This window comes from Lactuca serriola, chromosome 9, assembly GCF_051521515.1.
Source record: "Lactuca serriola cultivar US96UC23 chromosome 9, Lser_US96UC23_V15, whole genome shotgun sequence".
Classification (NCBI taxonomy): domain Eukaryota; kingdom Viridiplantae; phylum Streptophyta; class Magnoliopsida; order Asterales; family Asteraceae; genus Lactuca; species Lactuca serriola.
The window spans coordinates 94,568,109-94,589,933 of NC_136416.1; the positions used below are offsets into that span (position 1 = coordinate 94,568,109).

Sequence of the window (21,825 nt, forward strand, 5' to 3'; positions counted from 1 at the left end):
TGGAGCCCCAGGGTATCGGTAAAGGTGTTGGTACGGGCCTTTTTATGAATTTTGGATTTAATTTCAGTTGGTTTTTAGACTAAATAAAGTTTATAGAAGTGTAGGGCTTCTCGTTACCTTGATGTGGATATAAAGAACGTCTAAAATGGATAAGGGATGCAAAATTTATGATCATTTGAAGTTAGAAGGGTTTGAACCAAACCGGATATGCATGATGTACAAGGGAGGTACGCATGGCGTACACGGGAATTTGGACGTGGGAGCATTTCAGAATGACCTGCGTTCCCCAAAGGAACTTGTTGTGTTCGTTAGGCCAGATTAAAACCTTAATTTAGGGTCTTGGACCCTATTTAAAGACCTTAACTCACCTCCAACCCTCATTTCCTTCAGCCTCCATCCTCTCTAACCCTAAGAACAAAACCATAGCCTCCATTTGAGTGACTCTTGAGCTTCAAAGTAATTTATGTGTGTTTTTGGTACTTGAGGAAGAAGAAGGGTCTTCTTGAAGAGTCATTGCTTGACTTGGAGCTTTTGGATCCAGGCTTTGTGCACCTAGATCTATCTTCTGGAGGTATAAAGTATCAAACTTGACCTCTCTTTCATGTAGATCTAGCTAAGTGGTATTTTGTTATGGTTTTGGTCCCTTTCAGGTGGTTCTTGTGAGTAAAAGTTACTCCAGAACCTTTGAGCTTCATATTTGGTCCTTGTTGAGGTTGTGGAGTCATAAAGTTTGGATCTTGATGGGTATAAACCTTCCATGCATGATTTGGTAGTCATTTAATGAAGTTTGGGACTTAGGGTTTTGAATTGGGTCCCATTGAGTTATGCGAAGTCATAAAGTTGGAAACTTTATGACTTAGGAAGTCCCTTGAAATAATATCTGGAAGTTTGGATTAAGGTCTTAAGGTATTAAGAAGTTTTAAGACATTTTTGGAGTGATTTTGGCCTTTTGGAGTTCATCTTTGGTAATTGGGCTTCATTAATCCATGCAAAGGCTTAAATCCTTCGACTTTATGGATCAAGTCACTTATATTTAGTTATTATGAGGTTTCGGATGTTTGGCTTAAAGGATTAAGTCATTGGAATGATTTTTGGGTGGCCGCCGGGAACGCCATGCGTTCTGCCTATGATGCCCGTTTTTGGACCAGCGACCTACGTCGTGCTTACAAGCCATGTACGTCGTGCGTACATCTAATCAGATGAGAATCAGGCTTTTTGGACTTGGACTCTCTTGGAATGGGCTTCGATTGGGATGGATTGTTTCGGTGGGCTATGAATTAGCTGCTTGGGCTCTGGTTGGGCCTCAGGACTTTAAGTGGGCATGTGGTATAGATTGGGCCTTGAGTTATGTTGTTGGGCCATTAGTGGGCCTTGGGCCAAGTTTGGGTTCGGCCCATTAAGGAAAGGGTAAAATGGTCTTTTTGCCCTAGGAGTCAGGACTTATGAGTTGAGACCACGGTTAATGGAGTATGGCATAATTATTAAATGGGATTTTTTTTTTTTTGGTGTGGGATTTATAGTTCAGCATCCGAGTGTCTGATTTGCAGCGGATCGAGGTGAGTTTTCCTCACTATACTTATGGGTCAAAGACACCAAGGTTGGCCCTTTGAATTGCTATCTTGATAATCGCATAATCAAGTATTGTATTTATCTATTAGATATGTATCCTAGTAGATAGGATGACGCTATGCTTAATGATCTGTAGGATTTGTATGTTCGTTATTGGTTGGTTATTTGTATGCTTGTCTGTTACATGTATGTGTTAACACGGTGTATGTGTAACGCCCGTATATTCGGACTAGTCAATTTAGAGACAATAAGCGTCAAAAATGACTTCTTGATAGAATTTTATTTAGATGAAATAATATTAACTTGGTTATAGTATATGTCACAAGGGTTCCGTACATATAAAAAACGCCGAAATCCGAGTTATAACAAAGAAGTTATGACCCGTCGAAGTTTTACAGCAAAACCGGCACGACATTGGGAATTGTAAAAAGTGAATTTACGATAAAATACTTTTTAGACTTAGAAATCTAAACAAAAGTCATAGTATACGTTAAATTGAGAGCGTGCATAAAAAGAACGTCCAAATCTGAATTCGTATGAGGAAGTTATGACTTTTCTAAGATTTGGCATAACAGTGCACAACCCGGAATTCAAATTTTAGATTGGTCGATTTTTAGCCAAAACAATCTAAATGAAAATTGAAGATCTCGTTAATAGGAGCTCAACGATAAAAAGACAGTCGAAACGAAGCTCATATGCGAAAGATATGGACGGAATTTAGACCCTACTCTTCAAACGCGGCAAATTCGATACAGATTTGTAAATCCAAGATAGAGTGAGAATTAGTTGATGGAGTCTAAATGAAAGTTTTAGTACTCATAAATACCAACGTGTGGATATAAAGAATGTCGAGAATAGGGCTCGTATGTTAAAGATATGAGGGAAACATCATCCCTACTCTTCAAGCGCGACAAATTTGATACAAATTTGTAAATCCCAGATAGAGTGAGAAATAACTGATGGAGTCTAAATGAAAGTTGTAGTACTCTTCGAGCTCGATAAATTCGATACAGTTTTATAAATATGAGATAGAACGAGAATTAGCCGACGGGGTCTAAATGGAAGTTGTAGTACTCATAAATACCAAAGCATGAATATATATAGATCGTAGAAAATATAGCTCGTACGCAGAAGATACGGACGAAACTTAGGGCCTACTCTATGATCAAATCCCTATAAATAAAGGATGTATTCTTCATATTTTCTTCACACCATAAGCCTTTCTTTCTCTCTCTAACTTCTCTCTAAGCCCTCCCAACCCCTAGTATCTTCTAAGTTCTATAGGAAAGCCCCGGAGCGCCAGCAGGCTCTTAGAAAAAGGGCTTTTTGGCTCAAAAAGTTCTGCCCCTGCAGAGCCCGGTTTCTAGCAAACCCCACGGTAAGTGAGATACGCTTACCCAACTTTAAGTGTAGCTTATATTTAAATTTATTATCATTATTATGAACTTATAATAAATATTTGGGCTAGTATTATGACTTATATAAGTGTCGTTATAATATCTTTTTAACTACTCGCGGTATGGGGAATCCGGTTTGAAGGGCCGCCTGGGTTGTTGGATTTCAGAAGTGCTTTAATGCCAAAATGGTCCTGCCATCCAGTATTTCATTTCTGGACCATGTCTATACATAGTGGTTGGAAAGTATTGTTTAAACACTTATATAATAATAATAATAATAATAATAATAATAATAATAATAATAATACTAAGACTAATATTTAGTCGCGATAAATATTAGACTAAAATCTAGTGGTAATGATACTAGGTTCGTCGAAGGAAAATAAAATTGTTAGAAGCGAAGCGCTGCCCGACTTTGGAGTCATCACTTTAACAAATGAGTGCATAGTTACTTTCATCTTACACATAAATATGAAGTATTTAATATAAATTACGTGTTATATGTGCATTTTATTTGTGTTCTTCATATCTATATAGGATGAACGTTATATACATGTTTTATTTGATTTAAACTGTATACGTATTTTATACCTATAAATTACAATGGGTAAAGATGGGTAGATGAAAGATGAGTTGGATGATGAGATGAAAGGTGATATAGATCATGAGATAATGGTGAGAGGTGAAAAATAAGAGAAGCCTTTACCCAAGCATTGACCCCGTCATCTAGCAGAGTATGGATGACAACCACATTATTTTAGACAATCCAGTGGAACATTAGCAGGCTCACAACCTGTAGGTGTTGTGAACGATATGTTCACCTGGTGTACTCTAAAAACCCATTGACATGTATTGTCGATGGACTCCCGAAAATAATATTATCAATAAATGAGATAAACCCTAGCAGCTAAAGACTTAGCGCCTGTTGGATAAACCCTGACAACTATTGACTTAGTGCCTGTTATATAAACCCTGGAAACGATGGACTCTGTGCCTATTCCTTAGTACAATCCTTAGGAATTAAAAAATGAGGAATAGATGATTCATAGGTAAGATACTTAAGAATAATGAAGATAATGGGGATGGGTAATTGGGTTAATTGTTTGATGATGAAACATAATAACTTTTTTATTGTGAGTTGAAAACCCTATGTACTCACCAGGTTTCCCAAACCTGACCCACTCAGTGTATTTGTATCACAGGTGTCGATTTGAAGCTACATTATGCTGAGAGATTAAGGAGATGTAGATCACTAGTGTAAATAAATGTAAAGTATGTTTCTGCTTATGCTTCTGTATTGGGGATGACATCCCAAAGTTTTAAAATTAATAAAATACATTTCTTTGGAAATGCTTTGATAACATATTTATCATGATTTTCTGGGAACAAATTCCGCAATATATTTATTTAAAAGATACTTTGATATTCAAAATAAAGCATAAACAAAGCGGGTTTTTTCTGGCTGTGAAAATGGGGATGTCACAATATGTGTGGTTGGGTTGAGGCGGTCATGCTTTGTGCTGAAGGCCAACAAACCTAGGGCGGCCCGAATAGACTGAAGGCCAGTGGGGTGTACCAGTCGGGTCGAAGGCCCAAAGAACGGTCAAGATAGTATGAAGGCCTGGTGAGGCGGTCCAGTCATGTTGAAGGTTCTGTGAGCGGTCCAGATAGTCTTTAGGACCGCAAGGCGGTCTAGTCATTTTGAATGCTCTGTATGCATGTTGTTTATTGTTATTATTCTGGTTTTTGTGTTGTTGGTATTTAGGGGAAACTCATTAAGCTTTGGGCTTACAGTTTGGATTATGTTTTAGGTACCTCAGTAGATCGCAGGAAGGCGAAGGTGTGATCGTTCAGCTTCTCGTGTTATGTTATAAGATTTTGGGAAAAACTCTAATATAACATGTTTTGAAAACTATTTTGTAAACAATGATGATTTATGGGTTGGTTTTAAAAGTTTAAATTTTTCATGAATTTTATGGATATTACAATTCTCATGAAGATATTTATTCAAAACAATCAAACCTAAAACGGTCAAATGTATACATCCTCTGTTAGGTTATAAGTCCTAAGATATAAAGGAACATAATCACAATGAAACAGTCATAAACAGATCTAGAGAGATAAAGATCAAGAAGATTTACCTAACACCAGCATCACCAACAATTCTAATAGCCATACCAGCAGAAAGATCAACAAGGCCACAAGAAAGACTAGATGAAAGATGAGCGTATCCATCAAAGGAATAATAAGATTTGGCCTTTGGGTTAATCCCGATACTGATAATCATAGTAATAATCAACCCGTGAATACGTAACACTCTGTCCATAACCACCGGCATAATCGACTACATCACCAACTCCGACCTCATCACTCCCATCGACGCCACACCAACACCGCTTTTAGCCGTCCCGTATGCCACCCCCATGCCTGCATAACAATAACCTATGAAATTCCTTGCAAAGGAAGGATGAATTACATGTAATTCATATGAAATTACATGGGTAAAGAAAGTTTGTTTGACGTGAAATTGACAAAAAAATCTTCAGAAAACAAAATCATATTAGGAATGATGATTAATTCTCGATCTCAAGGCGGTGATCGATGTTGATTTTGGGGGAAATAGACATAATCGATAAGAGAATCATATGTGGAGGATATCAGAGGATGGGGAGTTGTAGATGATGCGACCAGGTGACGATCCAACGCCGAAGAAGAAAGTTGTTGAAGGAAGCATCGGAGAAGAAAGTCTCTTGGAGGAGAATGAGGGTTGGGGTTGTGTGAAAGAGATCATTTTGAAAAATTATAATCAATGTGATCAAGGGTTATGATTGCGAGATACTTTATCATCCAAGGAAGGCCAATGTGGTCGTCGATTCTTTGAGACCAAGGCGGCTAGTGCCCTATTCGAGGACTATGTTTGAGGATGACCATCGTGTCACTGATTTTAGATTTGATCAGGGAGGCTCGGGCTGAGGGAATTAAGAGGGAGAACTGGAAGAAAGACAAGTTCAAGCGCCAGATTGGCAATTCGTCATCGATAATCGAGGATTATTGACCTAGTATGGGTGGGTTTGGGTCCTAGTTTCAGGTGGGTTCCGACAAATATTGTTATAGGAGGCACATATGTCTAGGTTCTCGATTCACACTGGACCCACGAAGATGTATTGAGACTTGAGACTTAGTTATTGGTGGCCTTGCATGAAGAGAGAAATAGCTTGGTATGTGAAGAGATGTTTTACATGTCAGATGGTCAAGGCAGAGCACCAGAGACCGAATGGAAAGTTGCAGCCCTTGGAGTTTCCTATGTGGAAATGGGAACATATCACCATGGATTTTATCACAAAGTTGTCAAGGACGGCCAAGGGGTTTGACGTCATTTGGGTAATCGTTGACCACATGACCAAGAGTGCCCATTTCCTTTCTATTCGGGAGAGTTCTTCGGCCGATAAATTGGTATATGTTTATGTGCATGAGATCGTTGCTCGTCACGGTGTGCTAGTTTCCATTGTATCTGATCGAGATGTCTGATTCACTTCTCGGTTTTGGGAAAAGGTTTCCTGAGGAGTTGGGTACTATATTGCACTTCAACATTGCTTATCACTTGCAGATAGATGGGTAGAGTGAACGGAGTATACAAGAACTCGAGGATATGTTAGGGCTTGCATTATTATTTCGGTGGGAGCTGGGAATCCTACCTCCCTTTGGCTGATTTTTTGTACAATAACAACTATCACTCCAACATCGTTGTACCTCCGTGTGAGCTTCTTAATAGGAGGGAGTGTTGGACTCCGGTATTTTAGGGAAAGTTCGGCCATAGGTTGATAGGGAGAACTAAGGTGATACTCCAGATGACAGAGCTTATCTAGATGATCAAGCAAAGGTTATAGACAACATAGAGCCGACAAAAGTTACGCTGACAGGCGACGGTCCGAGTTGAAGTTTCAGGTTGTGGACATGGTTCTGCTAAAAGTATCACCCATGAAGGGTGTTATACGCTTCAGGAAGTGGTGCAAGTTGGGCATCCGATTTATCAGACCTTTTTGAGTGATGGCCAGGGTTGGCAAGATAGCTTACCAGTTGGATTTGCATGAGGTGCTTATTTAGATTCATAGCAGCTTCCATGTTTCTCAACTTCGGAAGATCGTGGTTGATGATATGTCAGTGATTTAGTTAGACGACATTCAGTTTGATGAGCGCCTGACTTAAGTGGAGAGACTGGTGATTATTCAGGATAGGAAGACAAAGTCCATGCGTAACAAAGTGGTTCCATTAGTCAAGATTCAGTGGCAGCATCAAAATGGAGCCAAGTGGACCTAGGAGCCCGAATCGGAGATACCTGAGCACTACCCAGATCTATTTATAGTTAAGGATTTCGAGGATGAAATCTAGTTCAAGTGGGGGAGAATTGTAACACCAGGTTCTAGGTATATACTTCTTCTGTTGATATAGAATTCAATCTAAAAAGATAGGATTTTCGATGGCCACGTTGTGGTGATGATGCTACCATGACATGGCGTTAAATGATGGAAACATGCCATTTAAGTGTGCATCACGACGTGGCAATACATTGGCCATAATATAACGACCATTTTATGCTAAACCATAATTCTAGATTTTATGTGCCTATTTAAGGGGAGTGAGGGCTAGGGTTTGCACACCCTCAGCCTGCATCACCTCCCTCTCACCCTTAAGAAAACGTTAGTCTCCATTTTAACATTTGTGAGCTAGTGCGGTGTTTTTGGTGTCTTAAAAAAGAAGGAAGAGATTTTGGTGCATAGATCCAGCTTGCAAACCGCATCATCATCTTCTAGCATATACTTTGGACCTTTATGAGTATTTAAGCTCTAAGCTTGATGATTCTATGTGGCTAGATCTAGACTTTCATGCATTATTCTCCATGTTTAGGCTAGTTGGAGTGTTGGGATTCCATAAATTTTGCAACTATATGGATCTTAGAGTCCCTTTGTGGTTAAAGGTGTTAGATCTGATGTTTGTTAAAGTTGTGAACTCATACATGAGGTTTTGACCCCTTTTCACCATTTTTGCCCTAACTTGATCTCAAGACTTTTATAAGGCATGTATATCTATAAAGTATCGATTGTTATGATCCTTTAGGTGTAAGAAAGCCTTTTGGAAAGTATGGATGAATGGGTTAAAGGATTAAGAGGTTAATGAATTAAGATAGACAGTGAAACTCCCACAACATGGAGGATCGGCCTCCACGACGTGGCAAGAAGTGGCCTCGCAACTATTTTTCCCTAAGGTCACCATGACGTGGCAGAAGCCTGACCACGTCGTGGTGACCGGCTGTGAGACGTTTACTTTGACCATTGACTTTTGACCAAGTTGACTTTTGGGTCAACTTGGGGGATTTAGGGCCATATATTAAGGATTTGTCTCTATTTGATGAATAGGTGACTCGTAGTACTGGTTCTTTCCTTCTAGTGGGTTGTGTGGATATCAGATAGCTTGTGAGGTGAGTTTTCTCACTATACTTGTACTGTAGTATGTGTCCTTATGTGTAGGATGTTACATGTGCTAGCTTATTATTATTTTGGTGCATATGTCTACATAGTGTGGATATTTATGTGTGTTGTAGGCCAACAAACTCGAGAGCGGTCTAGCTATAAGGTGCAGGCTCGGGAGCGGTCCAGCTTAATGCTTTAGGCTTAAGAGGCGATATAGCCTTGTGTTGTAGGCCTGATGTGCATGCATTGTATATGTATTGTTGTGTGGGTATCATGGGGGAAACTTGCTAAGCTTTGACTTATAGTTGTGGATTTAAATGTTTTCAGGTACTTCACATGATCGGGGCACGGCGAAGGCGTGTCCATACACATTCTCTTACTGATTTCTTTTTTAAGAGATCATTTGATAATCTGTTTTCTATGGTTTTGTCTTGAAAACAATGTTTGATTATCTTATGGATTTTATGAAAATATCTTTTAAAAAGAAAAAACTTTATAGTGGTTTTTGGGAAGTTACAATTGTGATTGACACTGTTTGTCTAGCCTTCTTTCCTTTTCCTGATGATTTCCTATTTGGTTCTCCCTCTTCCTGTATTTATGTCTGGGATGAAGTTGGTCATGCTAGCTGAGATGGAGTTATTGTTAATGGCATAACATTATGTTTTGTTGTTGTTATTAGGCGAACACCGGTATAAGGTTGATAAGGTTGATAGGGCTGAAAGATAGTTTGGTAGGGAATGTGAAGGTTGTTTTTTTCTTGCATGTTTCTATATAGATGGCACCAATGTTGCTACGTGGCCTCCCAAATGCTTTATAGTTGGATGAGACGATCCTCCTCTAATGTGCATTCTAGAAGGCACGTTGCAAATGATGGACAGACATTAGGTTAGCAAGCGATATCGAGGGATGGACCTCAATATTGCTCTCTAATCCCTAAGTTAGACGTCAATTAGAATGGTAGTAAATTCATTGGGTTCTGAAAACTAACTAGCCAATACATATCGTAAGTCTTATATACAAATGAGATGGTCCAGTTTCTTGTATTTCTAAACTGGTGTTGTAAATGTCCAGGTGTTGTAAGGGTATTACCCTTCAATATAATAATGTTGTTTTTTCCGTGATTTTATGGGATATTGCATGAGAATACATATGATTTTTTTGCTTTTAATATACTATTGTCCGGTTTTGCCTGGTTGGTCAGCCTTGTTGAGGACTACCGACCTGCCAAGTGTTTTGGGCTAGTCGTTTATGACTGGACTGCTCTTAATGGTGCTACTTCGACTTCATGTATATGCTGATCCCCATACACCTTTATCATACATATTTGTAGTGGGGTGCTAGGGTCGTGGTTCAGTTGCTTTGTGGGTATGTAATGTTGCCACTTTGTGCATTGGTTACTCATGTGAAATTCATATTGTGGTTGATCAAGACTATTTCTTTTGCAACACTACTAAGATTTTACTGGTTTCTTTGTTTTTTAGATATGAACATCAATGAGGAAATCTCATATTTTCCCACATGAAGTGATACGAGGACTAAAAATGGCAAAATAAAGCAAGTAATTGTTAAATAGTGTTATCCATCTTGCTAAACTATAACCTCTAATATTCAAGTTTGTAGAAATGTTGTTCACTTGCTTATTCTTGATTCCGATCGTGATACATTATTAGAATTCTCGTCCTTGCTCCAAGTATAATTCTAATATTCATGTTAATTGAGTTTTCAAAATGTACATAAAGAATGTAATTGTTGTAAGTTCCTTTGATTTCTTATGCTTTTACGACCTTGCAGGTTTCTTCTTTTGTTTACTCATCCTTATTATAACCATTGCATATGGGATTTTATTGTCGGTCATCATTGTGGTACTAAATGCAAGAATTTGATTATTATAGATTTTTTCTAGAATCGGTATCATAGATTTGAATTATTAATGCATTGGATTGATATTATTAATGTATTGGGTTTAATTAATATTTGATATTTTAAAAAAAAAAAAATCATTTGACGGAGTAGTGACGGAAATCTGTGACTAAAAACGGAAATAGTCCGTATGTATTCTGTCACAAAAGAGTTTCCATCGGTAATCCATCAGAAATACGGTCAACCCTAGTCAAAGTAAGTTTTGTCAGTAGCCCGTAGGTATATTTCCGATGGAAAATGCCGTCGGTAATTGTCATAAATCCATCGCAAATAATTACCCACAAGACTTTTTCGACAGCCAACTTTTTGTGGCGGAAAGGCCTAGCGACGGAGTACCTATGGATTCTGCCCAAGGTTTCTAGTTTTCAGAGAGAGAGAGAGAGAGAGAGAGAGAGAGAGAGAGAGAGAGAGAGAGAGAGAGAGATGGTTTTTAAGTTTTATGTATGTTTATGAAACCATGAATCTCACGTGACCTTGAACGATTTTGTATATTGACATTCATGAAATTACAAATAAAAAGATAAGTATAAGAAAATGAAATAATAAAAAAAAAAAATTAAATTGTTTTCTATTTTTTATACAAATGTTCCTACCCAATAAAATTATGACAAGTGTCATAATTCCATATTTTTGTAACTAATTCGTTAAGATTATATTAGAAATATATCAAATAAAATTAAATTAAATATAATTTTAATGGGTAGAAATAAATATAAAAATAAAAGTAATTTCTCAACAAAAAAAAAATGCATTATCCATTATGGTTATTATCTATTACGTAGCCTACATCAAAAATCCAAAGGCTGAATCTTTTCATCCTTAATATAGAAATAAAAAAGGGAAAGAAATTAGGACACTCCTGTTTAAAAGGAAACTAACGTGTTAACATTCGCCAACAAAGTGAAGAGCGAAGAGATGACGTGAAAAAGAGGGAAGAGATTAAAGTTAGATCTACATTTTGTATAAATTAATATGCAATTTGCATTACCAATCACCAACAATTTGTGCTGGATTCCCTGACTTACTATTTTGCTAACTTTATAAGTTAGCCAAATTGGATAAAATGATAATTGAATACGATCATTTTTTTGTAAGATAACTAACTTTCTTGATCGATGATTGCTATGATAAATGTCTATAGATCTGCGACATATTTATATGTAAGTTGATTAACTTTAAAGGAAAAAGTGATTAAAGTTTCTTATATTTTTATGCAATTACAATTTTAATATCCAATACAGTTGTATCTTGTAATCTCTTTTCTCAAATATACTTTCATATTTTAAAACTTCAAGTAAGTACGTCTTTAATAAAGAAAGAAAAATGAGAGTCTAATCCGTTCAATATATAATAAAGAAAGAAATATTTAAATACATATATTTTTTTAGTAGTAAAAGATAAGATACAACTACCTAACAGGACCCCTTTATTAAATTTATTTTTTATAAATATTAAAGCCACGTGTAACAAACAGTTTAATATATAATAAAGAAAGAAAAATGACAGTCTAATCATATGATGAAATCATGTGTATAAAGCATATTCCCTGACGTATTTACTCTTTGATTACACAATAAACAAACGATATTTTCATATCTGTTTTTTATTTTATAATAAGTGATCTACTTTCCTGATAAAAGTATTGAAGACGTATATTTTAATTACTAAAATTACTTAACTTGAATATCTTTTATTGTATATAGTCATGAAGACAAATATTTGAAAAGAAAACTCAATTATTATCTGTTCAAAATGATTATTATATTTTTTTTAAACGACGATCTAATCTACATTCTAAAGTATTCTTAACCTACATATATGTTTTGTCTAAGTTAATGATTCAATACCATTTTATGTTGTAACTTTTAAAAAAAAAAATTAAGATGAGACGCTATTAGGTCATTGTAGTCATTTTAAGCATATTTCTATATTTTGATTTTAATGAAATTTCATTGTTATAAAATGGCCATGAAACATTAACTTAGATAATAAAAGAAGACAATTATTTAATTGGAAAAATAATTAAATAATACGTATTTTGGGCATTGAAGATAATAAATTGAGTTTTTCGTGATTTTCACATATTTTAATTTTAATACTATATAAACATAAATTGTCTGTAGTTATTGCTAATATATTTTTAACAGAAAAAAAAAAATTACAAAAGACTCTCACTTGTTAATTGTTATCATCCAAAACGATTGAATGTGTCAAAAGAATGGTATTACCAATAACTACATCAAATCACCGATTACCCTTTCAAATCAATCACACTAAAATAATATAATATATTAAAAAAACAACCTATTTTCTTTTTTAATTTCCTATATTCATCCATATTTTTCCTAAATCTTCATATATCACATCACAAGTTAACAGACTCTACACTCGAACCGGCCAAGATTTGAACCGGTTTGGTCTGGTGCTTCCGTTGATGCTGAGACCAGTAGGAGTGTGCAGCCTGGACCCGGTCCAAAAGACCCTGAGGCACCGGTTCACCCCTTCTTTGTTGAGGGGAGATCCCTGCTGTGTGAACCAGTGTTTTCCACTTATCCTGTTACAAAATCAATTTTTTCCCTTTAAAAGCTTAAAACTTTAAATGTGATGTGATCTTTACGTAATAAACAATTATGTTTTTTCAGGGTAATAATTTAGTAAAAAGTTATATTACATTCTTCTTTACCTTTAAGTCCACATAAGTTCGGTGATTGGCATCATCAAAAGCACGCAATTTTATATCACGCCATCTACAATATTACAATCAGAAACTGTCAGAACAAAACTATATTGATTGACTGTGACCGACAAAATTGCAATTTTTTGGACTGACTATGACCGACAAAATTGTAATTTTTTGGACTGACTATGACCGACAAAATTGCAATTTTTTCGACTTAGTGACTGTTGACCGACAAAATTGCAATTTTTTGGACTTCGTGACTAGGGACCGTGACAATTGCAATTTTTTGGACTGATTGAATGTGACAAAATTGCAATTTTTTGGTCCGACTAACTGTTGACCGACAAAATTGCAATTTTTTGGACGACTGTTGATGACTGACTGTGTGTGATAAAATTGCAATTTTTTGGACCGACTGACCGACAAAATTGCAACTTTTTGTACAGACTGACTAACAAAATTGCAACTTTTCGGACTAATGACTGAGACAAAATTCCAATTTTTTGGAGCATCTAAAAAGGTGGAACAATGTGGGACGGGGACAGGACTGTCATTTGTGCAAAAGACATAAATACCCTTGTAATTTCATCATTCATAGTGATACCTTCCAGTTCCAAGTGTTTCAACTGCTTCCACAAGTGCTTCTACTTCTGATACAGAAAAAGGTCTTCTAATCCTACGTTGTGAAGCTTCACATTTCTTGGTTACTTGGACAAGAGACATTCCTTCTTTTAGCAATTCCGTTTGTAAGGGTACAAACTCTTGATTCTCATCAACATGGTAATCCAGAGAAGAATTAGCTGCTGACGTGGCAATCATTTCATGATTCTTATCTTGAAATGGAGCTTCTTTTTCCAATGGAGACGGAATAATAGCTTGGAACAAATTAGGCTCCAATGTAAATCCCAAACTTTTGAGATCGGAATCCCGGGAAATACCCGTTTGTTGTAGGGTTCTGTCGTTGTCTTTGACCTTTTTGCCCTTGAGAAATATCCCTACGTGGAGTTCGCCACCTAGGATAGCTGAAACAGCCTCCATAACAGTCCTCTGTGGACGATGTTTTCAACCACAAACACCAATTAACAAACAATTATATAAATGAAAAAAAACTTCTGAAAAATATCATTTACCTTTAATGAACCCACAGTTGCTGTTTCTGGTATTTCAATATATAGTTCTGGGATTTTGAAGGATTTGATGCTAAATTTCACTGAAAAATGAAACATTTTATCAATTAGGGTAGGATTTGTTAAACCCTAATAGTAATACAACTGAGTTTACCACTTACCATGACTATCTCCATTGCCACTCTCCTCATGAAACAGCTTCCTCCTTTTAGAAGGAGCCTCTGTTTGACACCTGTCTTTACTGTATATCTTTTCCCTATTTTCGTTTGGTTTTGTTTCACTAACTAAAAAACAATAAAATGATATAATTAGAAACACGGATACATACTTTCAAGTGTTATTTTCAAATATGAGGATCCGGAGGGCATTTACGTCTTTTTCATAGACGAGAAATCAAGAGTGTATCATTGTCCCACCTTTTTCGGTGGAAGTGGGACAAAAGTTGCTTTTTTTGTCAGGTTGATATCAGTATCAGTATCGGTGCATGTCAAACACAATATAATTTGTAGTGTTAGGGAGAATTCCAACTTACTAGTAGTGTTAGGGAGTTGATAGTTTTTCTTTAAAGTAACTTTCTGGTATCTATATGCCATCATCTTTCTTATTCTTCTGTATCTAGCATGTGACTTTTCCCTAAATGCCCTCATTTTGGTGTCATCTCTAATACCCATCTTTACATTTACCCTTTTGGAGGGTAGATTTAAACTAGTATAAGATTTAGTAAGCACACAAGTATTTACACATGATTCCATTGGGTCACTAGCAGTAAAGTCTCCACTTTGTTTCTTTACATTTACTCCCTCGGTCTGTATTTCAGCTATACTGTTAAACAAGTTAAAATTACATAAATCTCCCTCCATTTTATCTACATTCTTGGCTTCACATGGTTCCAACTTCACATTAGTTTTCACATCAGAAACATGTTCCAAACCAGAATCATTATCGGAGTGTGGTGATTCTTTAGGGAGGGTAATTTGGTCTTTTTGTGGACTGGTGCTTGAAGTAGAACTTTCACTCTCCTGTAATAACTTGTCAGCTATGGATGCCAACAAGTCAAAGGCGCATATTTTGCTACCCTCTGATGATTTCCTATGTGAACTCCTCTAAAGAAACAGAAAAATGTGTCAATATGAATTTCAATAGGAAAATGGTGGTGAAATTAATATATTATATATAGTTATATACTCACCCTTAAGGATCTTGGAGCTTTAGGGGCCATGGGGGATTGAAAACCATCAAATTTTCCATAGTATATACTGTTTTTTGACACCATATTTTAGGCATACGTTCGAATAAGAGATCATCAACCACAATGAAGAGATCTGACAAGGTTTATCTGTAATTTCAGTAAATAGAAAATCAGAATCTTTGATATAACCAAATGCATCTTTCATTGATCTTTCAATATGGTGATAAATATTCATGCGCTTGTTTAACCAGATAGTCTTAGGGAAAAAATTGAGGATTTGAAGATCGATTTTGCCCTTGTTCATCGACAATCTGGCATGATTAAGGAAAACGAAAAGACGATCGAAAAAAGCTAGATCCCATAATCTGGGAGGTAGATCAATAATGAGAAAATTTAGGATAAATCTAAGCCATAGTCCCACATACAAATCAATGGTGGAGCTAGTCAAACACTTTCAACAAATTTAACAAAAATGGAAATAACAAAAAAAGTAAAACAAAAAACATATAAACCATGCAAATTCATTTTATCGAATCACTTCACAAATATAGCCATAAAAGTTGAACTCGTCAAAAACTCATTCCAGCGCCAATTAGATCAAAAAACTGTGTGTGTGTGTGTGTGTGAGAGAGAGAGAGAGAGAGAGAGAGAGAGAGAGAGATAGAGAGAGATTTGCACCACAGATAACAAGAAATTCAACACGATCAGACAAACAATCAAAAAATGTATGAAACCCGATCCAATCTCTACACTACGAAGCCAGAAAATTCAGGCGAAAATTTAGCATAAACACAACGGAGATCGGAGAAAAACACAAAATATAGAGGCAACGGAACGAATTAAACGAAAATGAAGATGAACAAGAGAAATGGTATGGAATTACCTGCACTGAGATAGAATTCTGTTGATCTGAGTAATTGGCGTTAACGATTTGGGATTTGGATAAATGAATACGAAGAGAAATTGTACAAATAGCCGATAGCAATTGGAGATTTGGTAGAAAACTGAAAAGAATGAGAACGAAAAAGAAAGCAAATTGTGGGAAGGAAAGAAAGCGCTAAACCCCTGCGTTTAATTTAATCGAAAGAGGAAGAACAGAATGAAGGGTAGGAAGGTAATTTTGGGGGTAGAAGAGCCGGTGACCATAAACCTCTCTATAATCTCTTTGTGAGAGTGTTCTTTGGACAATCTCACCCTCTTTGGGCAGATAGGATTGCTTTTGACACGTGTAGTATTTAGTTATTAATTTACAAATTTACATGGCTTCTTCCTAATAACATAACACTAGGCGACCAGGTGAATGCTCGCGCGTTGTGCAGAAACACTTATATAGTTGAAGTCTTTATAAACATTTTTTTTAATATAACAATAACGTTGTTGTTAAATTTGATTTAATAATTTGTATACTAAATTTATATTATTTATTGATTATTTTGAATTATATGATAATCCTTCTTAATAAATAAAGAACTTTTTGACACATGGCATGCTTTCATTCAATTTGACAAATGTCAATTTATGACAATTTTGATTATTTTTTTTATCCACATGTCATTTTATGAGTTTTTCTATTTTATTAAATTTCATATAATATTTTAATGTAATAATTATAATAAATATAGTAATAAATAGATATCAATTTCATTAATAAGTTTAGCTTCTAATTTCAAAAAATTTAAATTAAAGTTTATTAGTTTTATTTGTTTATTTATTTAAATTATTTGTTTGAATTTAAAAGATAAAAAATATTTCAATTTTTAATAATTCATTATTTTTCTTTTTTTCTTATAAATTCGAAGTTCTTAATTATTTAGAACTTCATATTTAACTTTTTTTTTTAAAAAAAAACTCATTTAATACATGGGTCTCACAACTAGTATATATACATCTATTATAACTGCATAATCTCAATCGTTTGAATAACTTCTACCTGCGAGTTATACATGAATAAAATTAAATATAATATATGGTTTAATGTTATTTATAGTTGTTGTTATTGTTAATTAATTTTCTAAAATTTATTTGCTTAATGTTTTAATTTTTATTATTATAATTATTTAAAACATCAAACATTGTTTTTTAATTTTAAAGGAAACAATATAATCATTTATATAGATTATTTTTAACTATTGTTATTGTAAGTTATTTAAGATATTTATTTGAAAACTTTTAACGATTATAAAAATATATTTAGGAAATATTTTAGTTAAATTGATATTATAATTTAGTTTTTGCATTTATTAATAAAATGTATCACTTTTAATTATTTACAAAATATTATTTGATTTTAGGTAGAACTGAAATTTATATTTAAGATGACATTGTAATGTTATATTTAAAATAACAATTTAATTATTTTGTCCAAACTGTTCAAAATTTATAGCTTTAAACTGATAATGGTTTACATACAACATATTAAATCTAATTAATTAAGTATAATATGTTAAAAGTTAAAGACATAACTTTATAAGTAGAAATAATATATTATTTTAAGGGTTAATGTCATAAAAATCCTCAAGTTTTTAGAGTTTTGTCGATTTCGCCTAAAGTTGAATCTTATGTCCGTTTTTACCCTCATATTTTCCAAAAAAAATGTTTGGTTTTACCCTTTTACTAGTGATAACAGGTTTTTCAGGTTACCATTATATTATCTTAGAAAAAAAAAAAAAAAAAAAAAAAAAAAAAAAAAAAAAAAACTCTTAAGTTTATAGTTTTTTTACGTTTTTACCCTTAAGTTTATAATTTTTTTATACTTTTACCCTAAGTATTTTTTTCATATTATACGTATTCATGTAGAAAAAATCATATTTATATACGAAAAAAAGTTTAATTAAATATTGTATTTACATTTTTTTAAATGTTATATCTTTATATGTGTGTGTATATATATATATATATATATATATATATATATATATATATATATATATGAGTCTTTTTTCCCTGGATAAATCGTTTAAAATGTAATAAAAAACAAATAATATGTTTTTAGAATTACAAATACATACTTTTATGTATTTAAAAATATACATATCAATAACAAAACTTGTTCAATCATAAACGTGTTTATATATAATATTAAAAAACTATAAATACAACATTTAATTAAACAGTTTTTTCGTATATAAACACGATTTTTTTTGCATGAATACGTATATTATGAAAAAAAAATACGTAGGGTAAAAGTGTAAAAAAAATTATATACTTAAGGGTAAAAACGTAAAAAAAAAATGTAAATTTAAGAGTTTTTTGCGAAGATATCTATATAATAGTAACCTAGAAAACCTGTTATCGCCGATAAAAGGGTAAAACCAAACATTTTTTGGAAAATTTGAGGGTAAAAACGGACATAAAATCCAACTTTGGGTAAAACCGACAAAGCCCTGAAAAACTGAGGGTTTTTATGACATTAACCCTTATTTTAAAATTGAAATTTAGTATATTTATGATTACACTTTAGGTTTGATACTTATTTAACCTTATTAACCAACTTATAATCATTATTAGAAAAACACTACAATTAACCACTTTTAACTATTTACAAAATATTATTTGGGTTGTTTAAGTTAAATTAAAATTTATATTTAAGTTGACCTTGAAATGTTATATTCAAATTAATAATTTAAGTATTTTATACAAATTGTTCCAAAATTGTATCTTTAAAATGATAATGGTTTACATCCAACAATATACTAAAACTAATAAATTAAGTATAATATGTTAAAGGTTAAAAAAAATCTCTTAATAAGTTGAAGTAATATATTATTTTAATATTGAAATTTAGTTTATATGTAATTACACTTTAGGTTTGATATTTATTTAACATTATTAACCAACTTATAATTATTATTAGAAAGAAATTGAAAAGTCATGAGAGTTTCAAATGAATCTGGTGAAAGGAAAAATACATGGGAGTTTCAAATTAATGTGGTGAAAGAAAAAATGATTCCTTTATAATGTAGTATGATGTGATGATTTTAACTTATTATTTAAAAGTTTTACTATTTTACAAATAGGAAATATTCAAAAAAGTTCTAATATTTACAGAAAAGTTACAATTTAGTTCCAATATTTTTTTTAATGAAAAATGTCATGAAAACCGACAAAATTTTGCATTTTAACCCTTTTTGACCGGTTAAAACCGGTATCAAATTAATTTGTGATTATTTCGTAAACTAATTCAAAATATTGAGACTTTTCTGTAAGCACAAATATTAGGATTTTTCTACAAACAAAACCCATATTATTATTATTATTATTATTATTATTATTATTATTATTATTATTATTATTATTATTATTATTATTATTAAAAATATAAATAAGAAGACTGTTTTTAAAACTTTTTATTATATTGTTAATAATACATATAAATGCATTTAAATGAAAAATAATATTAATGACATTGTTTAAGGGTGGAGGTGGAGGAGATGGTGATGCTTTTAGCATTGAAATCATGAATGTCTGCTTGTATATTTTTACTTTGTATATAGTCAATTCAGAATATTAATACTTAACAATTTAAAAGAAGTTACATATTTGTAAATTTGTTTATAAATAGTTTAAGGTAGAAGGATTTCTCACTTTGTATATAAAATTGTTCAAGGTAGAATGATTACTTTCCAAATCCAACAGATCCACTACAAACATCTACATAAGTAACCCATATCAAAATTCAAAAGTATTAATTACAATATCTTGTTTAATAAAAAATAATTACTTTTTATTAAACAATATATTGTAATTAATACTTTTGAATTTTGATATGGGGTACCTATGTAAATGTTTGTAGTGGATCTCTTGGATTTGGAAAGTAATCCTTCTACCTTAAACAATTTTATATACAAAGTGAGAAATCCTTCTACCTTAAACTATTTATAAACAATTTTACAAATATGTAACTTCTTTTAAATTGTTAAGTATTGATATTCTGAATTGAAAACAATAATAACAAATGTGAAAATGACCATACACAAAGTACAAAAATACAAGCAGACATTCATAATTTCAATGCTAAAAGCACCACTATCTCCTCCACCTCCACCCTTAAATAATGTCATTAGTATTATTTTTTCATTTAAATGCATTTATATGTATTATTAATAATATTAATAATAACAAGTTCAAAAAATAGTCTTCATATTTATATTTTTAATAATAATAATAATAATAACAATAACAATAATAATAATAATAATAATAATAATAATAATGGTTTTGTGTGCAGAAAAGTCATAATATTTTTGTTTACAGAAAAGTCCCAATATTTTGAGTTGGTTTACGAAATAGTCCCAAGTTAATTTGGTACCGGTTTCAACCGGTCAAAAATGGTCAAAATACAAATTTTTGCCGGTTTTCAGGACTTTTTCGTTCAAAAAAAAATTCTTGAGACTAAAGTCTAACTTTTCCGTAAATATTAGAACTTTTATGAAGATTTCCCTTTACAAATGTTTACAAAAAGTATTTTTATGGAGGGCCCAATTTTGCATATGATTAAGTTTATAGTCTAGCAATCGACAATTCAGTAATCAAAAAGACAAAAGTCTATGTATTTTCGAATTCAAATAGCAACGATACAATTAAAAATTGCAACAACTCAATTATGTATTTCCGAATTCAAATAGCAACGATACAATTAAAAATTGCAACAACTCAATTTTGAAAAATTTGGCTTAAACTTAAAAATTGCATTTGGACTAATGTAAATTTAAGGTAAACAAGAGCTTACTTTTTGTTGTAATTTCAAACTTCTAAATTTGCAGCAACTGCAAAGCTCAAACGATATTTTTTTTTGTTTTTTGGTTTTTTGATTCAACTAGGTTTCACCTCTCGTTTATATTGCACTTTCGTTTTACTTTTTTATTGTTAAATGAAATTAAACAACTTAGTATTCTACTATTCTTAGTTTCGAAATCTGACGACATCTTATTTTCTATTTTGATTTGTCGTCGTTGATTAACGAATGTAACACACTTAAATAAGTAAGCAGCGCTATGAAAGTCTCGCGACCACAAACATCATCCTGGTGTCTCATTTTGGCTCGTGGTCGTTGTCCAATGTGGAGTAGACAACGACGAACCACAACCAATAAAAATGTTTTACTCTTTGTGTAACAACCTAAAAATAGTGATAAAATTTTTTGTTTTAAAAACCGTTAATTACATTCATTGAGTGTCTCAATGTCAACCAAAATATACTAAAATATAGTATGTCAATTTACCAGAGTGAAATAATTGTATCCCTTTCGAACTAGAAGTATCTGAAATATAAACCACAAAACCAAAAGCATAAAGCTTAGTGAGTTCCCCGAAAATACCACATACCATACATACAGATTGCCATGGGCTACCCCCATGGTCTTTTTACTAGAATACCATGGGCTACCCCCCCCCCTTCGGGTCTTACAACCAAGTGACATGGGCTACCCCCATGGTCTTGCCTTGGAATGCTATGAGCTACCCCCAAGGTCTTACAA

General features: G+C 33.1%; 2 protein-coding genes across 2 annotated transcripts; both read right to left on the reverse strand.

The window, feature by feature from the left end:
* Nucleotides 1-4,997: 4,997 nt before the first annotated feature.
* LOC145075947 (V-type proton ATPase 16 kDa proteolipid subunit-like) lies at nt 4,998-5,391 on the reverse strand. The gene is made up of 3 exons (XM_079022003.1): nt 5,330-5,391; nt 5,108-5,242; nt 4,998-5,031 (listed from the first exon to the last, which is right to left on the reverse strand). The coding sequence occupies exons 1-3, from the start codon at nt 5,389-5,391 to the stop codon at nt 4,998-5,000; spliced, it is 231 nt and encodes a 76-aa protein (XP_078878129.1).
* A 7,086-nt stretch (nt 5,392-12,477) lies between these two features.
* Nucleotides 12,478-16,516, reverse strand: LOC145074189 (telomere repeat-binding protein 3-like). The gene is made up of 8 exons (XM_079020595.1): nt 16,234-16,516; nt 15,351-15,497; nt 14,694-15,264; nt 14,323-14,445; nt 14,165-14,244; nt 13,639-14,081; nt 13,038-13,101; nt 12,478-12,908 (listed from the first exon to the last, which is right to left on the reverse strand). Exons 2-8 carry the CDS (start codon nt 15,432-15,434, stop codon nt 12,720-12,722), a joined length of 1,554 nt encoding a protein of 517 aa, XP_078876721.1. The 5' UTR covers nt 15,435-15,497; nt 16,234-16,516; the 3' UTR covers nt 12,478-12,719.
* Nucleotides 16,517-21,825: the final 5,309 nt, after the last annotated feature.